General features: G+C 39.6%; 1 protein-coding gene across 1 annotated transcript; it reads right to left on the bottom strand.

The window, feature by feature from the left end:
* Positions 1 to 1,442: 1,442 nt before the first annotated feature.
* On the bottom strand, positions 1,443 to 3,267 carry aplnra (apelin receptor a). Its single transcript, XM_077715985.1, has one exon. It carries the CDS (start codon positions 3,161 to 3,163, stop codon positions 2,075 to 2,077), a length of 1,089 nt encoding a protein of 362 aa, XP_077572111.1. The 5' UTR covers positions 3,164 to 3,267; the 3' UTR covers positions 1,443 to 2,074.
* Between the last annotated feature and the right edge of the window lie 1,141 nt (positions 3,268 to 4,408).

Here is a 4,408-nt window from a genome sequence, read left to right as displayed (position 1 = left end):
GTTTTTACGCATGATTAACTCATTTTTTAACGTTTATCTGGCAACGCATAACAATCAGCGGGTTTAAGCGTTTTTTGGTCATTGGCTTGGAGGGTGTCGGAAACAAGTGTTTGTGTTTAAACTTAGGAAAAGTGAATAGAATTAAGTGTGATGATGCCATTTCTGGCAAATACTGTTTCTTTTCTCGCCATTTTTCTTAATTGGCCACGCCCCCTAAAAGCCCAACAAGACTCTTGTGGTGGTGGACAAATATTGACTTGTTCAGTGGCTGATTTTGTGCCAAAATTGGAGCACCACTTCCTCCCCTTCGACTATCTCTAAGCACTCATTATGTCTCAGTAAATGAAGTACTTCTCTGAAGGAGTCGCGTGCTTGGGAGAGAAAAAAAAACGGTTTTAAATGACCGTGGTTTAGTTTTTTTATTGACTTTTGAGAGGTCGCAGAGCCAATCATGTGACCGGAAATCGGGTATGGCGATAAAAATTTTAGAACATCGGAAATGGGGGAAAATAAGAGGTTTTTAAAATGTATTTTTAAGTACTGTTAAGTTTTTGGTTGCCATTTAGGGCGTGAGACGTCAAATTCAGTCAAATAGTTTTTGGGCTATAAGAAATAAAATAATGCTAAAGTGTGTATTCCAACAAAATAAATGTATTATGCTATGATATATGTTTAAATGTACATTATTGTAACAAACTTAATAAAATAATAGTTATGAAAAACACAATTAATACTGGATTATTCCCACTAAAAAATCAAATAATCCCCCAAAAAACAGTACATTTTAGACATATAAATTTTATATTTACATTAGTAAAACAAACTTTGCAGAAAAAAACAGCATAGAAAATGCCAAATGGTCAAATTGGGCTAACCTTTAAAAAAAGTATTTAAGAAATTTGAATATTAATATCTTATGTTTTGACCATTTTCAAGGTATCAGATGGAAATTGACCAAATCAGGTAACTGCAAAAAAGCGACCACTAATTTTTGCCCCATTTTGCTTCTAATGAATGTTTTTTTTTGGAAAAATCCTTTTTTTTGGCTAAACAACAATTTCCATTTTCATAATAATCTCTCAAAAATGTATAACCCTCAGAAAAGTTTGTAGAAAGAGGCACTTGAACCCGAGTTAGAACCCCACGTATCACAGGTGACTCCTGAATCCACACTTTGCTGTTTTGCCTAATCTGGTTACAGTCTGAACACTGACTGTGAATCAATAGAGATTAGAGATCTCTTACTCTGAAGGTGTAAAACAACAGCAAGGCATTCATAACAAAGCTCCAAAACCTCTTGGGTGATACTCCTCACCCAAATAACAGGATGGTGTAATACTGAAAGTCACGCCAAAAAAATCCCCCAAAAAAACCTTTAACCTTTTGCCCCGCCCTCCAAGTTTCAGTCTTTTCATACTCAATAAAAAAAACATCATTTGGTGTCCAAGAACACATCTTTAATACAGTAGTTAGTTAACATCCATGTACAAAAAAATAAAAGACACTATATACAAATTCCTTCTTCCCTCCACCACACATAACACCCGAATCCGGCCCCCCCAACATTTGTCGAGCGCCATCTGTCGCCCCGCAGTCCCCCGACTCCTCGGTAAAAAAAAAAAAATCTACATAACGCCATTGCCGCTCCTTGAAAATAGTACAAGTGCTTCTAAAAGAAACCCGGAGATAAACTACAGAAGATTTGATCCGAAAATTAGCTTTGTAGTCCAAATTGTATGTTATTTGAGCTGCGAAACAGCACCATCTCGTGTCCAAGCAGGAGTACTGCATGCCTATACTATTTTTGTGTCTTTCTTGGCATCTTCTGCTGGGCTTTGGCTCCTTTAAAAAGTAGATTTTTGAGCAAAAAAAAATTGTACTATGGTATGAAAATACTGTACACCTTTAAGAGTCATCCAGTGTGATATTTTTTTCTCTGCTAAATTGATTGACAGCTCAAACAAAAGCAAGAGTAGGGGAAAAAGGAGCTCAGCCAGCTGGCTCCAGCCAGTTCATCTTCTTGTTTTTAAGATTTTTTCATGTTTTTTTTAGGAATTTTCACGTCCATTTTTTCCTAAACCTTGGTAGCCAAGGACTGGATCTCCGACTTTTGCGTCTGGGCACTGAGAGTAGACGACATGGAGCTCATATGGCCATGCATAGCCTTCTTTAAGTTGAGCAGGCAAAGGCATTGCGAGCGAAAACGCAAATCGAAGAAGGCGTAGAGGAAGGGGTTTAGGCAGCTATTGACGTAAGCCAGGCAGGTAGCGTAGGGGTGCGCTAACAGGAGAAACCGCAGGAACCCACAAGAACTAGGCGCCAAATTCAGGTAGGACAGAGCATCCATGCTTTTCAGAACATGGAATGGCGTCCAGCAGATGGCGAAAACCACCACTAGGGTAGTGATAATCTTCAATAACCGCTTCTTCTTCTGGTCTTCCTTGCGTAGATTGTTAAAATGGCGTGTGACAGTGCATCCGATGAAGCAGTAGAAGATGGTCATAGCCAGGAAGGGTAACAAGAACCCCAACGCCGAAGAGGATAAGCTCAACCCTGCGATCCATAGGAACTCATGTCTCTGGTTGAGGGTCACTAAACTGAAGTCCATAGCGCAGGTGGTCCGGTTACTGTTCTGTTCGCTAACGGTGGTCCGGAAGAGGAGTGTTGGAAGGGCGAGAAGACCTGAGAGAAGCCAAATGGCGCCAAGGGAGGCCAACATGCTGGCTCTGGATCTCAACCGGTTGCTGGATAGGGAATGGACGATGGCTAGGTAGCGGTCAAAGCTAAGGCAGGTTAAGCAGAAGACGCTAGCGTACATGTTGAGGAGGACTACGTAGCTACTGATCTTGCAAAGGGCCACACCGAAGGGCCAATGGTAGCCTAGAGCCGTATAGGCAGCCCAAAGTGGGAGTGTAGCCACAAAGGTCAAATCAGCCAGAGCTAAATTGCCAATGTAGACATCCGCCGCTCGTCGTTTGGATTTGGAACGCCAAACGGTGAAGATAACCACGCCGTTGCCAGATAAGCCCAAAACGAAGATTAACATGTAGAGGACAGGGATGAGGGAATACGATGGTTCCCATTCGGAGAAGTCGCAAGCCAAAGTCTCGTTGTCGTCGTAGTATTCGTAGTTATCCGCGTATTCCCCTGTAGTGGCCTCCATGGTGTAAAAAAAAAATGGATAGATTGGACGCCGAGCTCCGCTCCCGAAAGGCCTCGGAAGGTGAAGGAATGGGAGGAGGCGATCGCAGGGAGGGAGACGGCCAGTGTGCGAGGAAGTGGTGGCGGCGGAGGGAGGACTGGCTTTTTAAAGGGAGATCCCCACCCCTTTTCCCCGAGCCCCCCCTCGCAACCCCCCAGGATGACCCCACCTTTCCACTCCCTCCCAGAGCCCCCCCCTCTCCCCACAAACATCTCTTGGCCCTTCCCCTACTCTTGACAATGTTATTCTTGTTCAGGCAGGTCAAACTCGATATGCATTTTGTTTTTGGGGTGAATTGACAAGGTGTTAGGGGGGGGGGATTGCATTTTAATTAATTTGAGCATATTTTAGGAGAAGTTATGGTCGCTTTTAACAAAACAAATGTATAGGGACGTCCATGGCACTGAAATATTCACATTCACAGCCAGTTTCCTACTTGGATAATGTAAAGTTATGAATAGGAACATGTTAAATTCTATTTTAAAAAAATTTAAAAGAGTAGATTTTTGGTGTAATATTTTTTTAGGGTTATTTTTTTTTTTCGTCATTCATATAACAAAAAATTGTTCCAAATGGCCAAAACATTGCAAAATTATCCATGTCTTACCAACATTATGTCTAGTTTCCATTAAAAAAAGGTCACCATAATATATAAAAAAAAATCCCTTATTATAAGGAAAAAGGAACTCAAAAAAAGTTATTTTTTTGGGTCAAATTTGAATTAATAAAGCCTCACAAAAAAGTTTTATCTTTTTACAAACCAAATGTGATGTTTTGTAGGGTATGGAATGTGTTAGGGTATGGAATGTGTTAAAAATTATGAAATTGTTAAAAATAAGTGGTTTTGGGAGACATAACCAGGTAGATTTTTGAGGTAATATTTTTTAGGGGTATTATTTATTGATCATCACTATTCTTTCATTGCAAATATTTTAAAAATACTCATTTATCATTCACATGGACCCATAAATTTAAATAATGATGATGAACAGTAAAAAAAATAATTTTGAGTTTTAGATCAAATTTTAATATTGTGGCTTAAATAAAATACTTAAAAGTATGATGCCAATATGCCATAGATGGTACTTATGAAGTTTAGTGTTTTTTTACTGGCATTTGGGCATAAAAAAGATGTTGATAACATTTTGGTAAAAGTGATGATATCCCTTTTTTTGCCAAAATTTAAAAACGATAATAAAAGATGAT

The sequence above is a fragment of the Stigmatopora nigra genome, chromosome 4, assembly GCF_051989575.1.
Source record: "Stigmatopora nigra isolate UIUO_SnigA chromosome 4, RoL_Snig_1.1, whole genome shotgun sequence".
Taxonomy (NCBI): Eukaryota; Metazoa; Chordata; class Actinopteri; order Syngnathiformes; family Syngnathidae; genus Stigmatopora; species Stigmatopora nigra.
Note: the sequence above shows the minus strand (reverse complement) of the source record. Positions and strands in the feature narration are given on the sequence as shown.

Excerpts from the sequence above, each read along its gene's own strand:
- aplnra (XM_077715985.1), bottom strand. The coding sequence starts at position 3,163 with ATGGAGGCCACTACAGGGGAATACGCGGATAACTACGAATACTACGAC.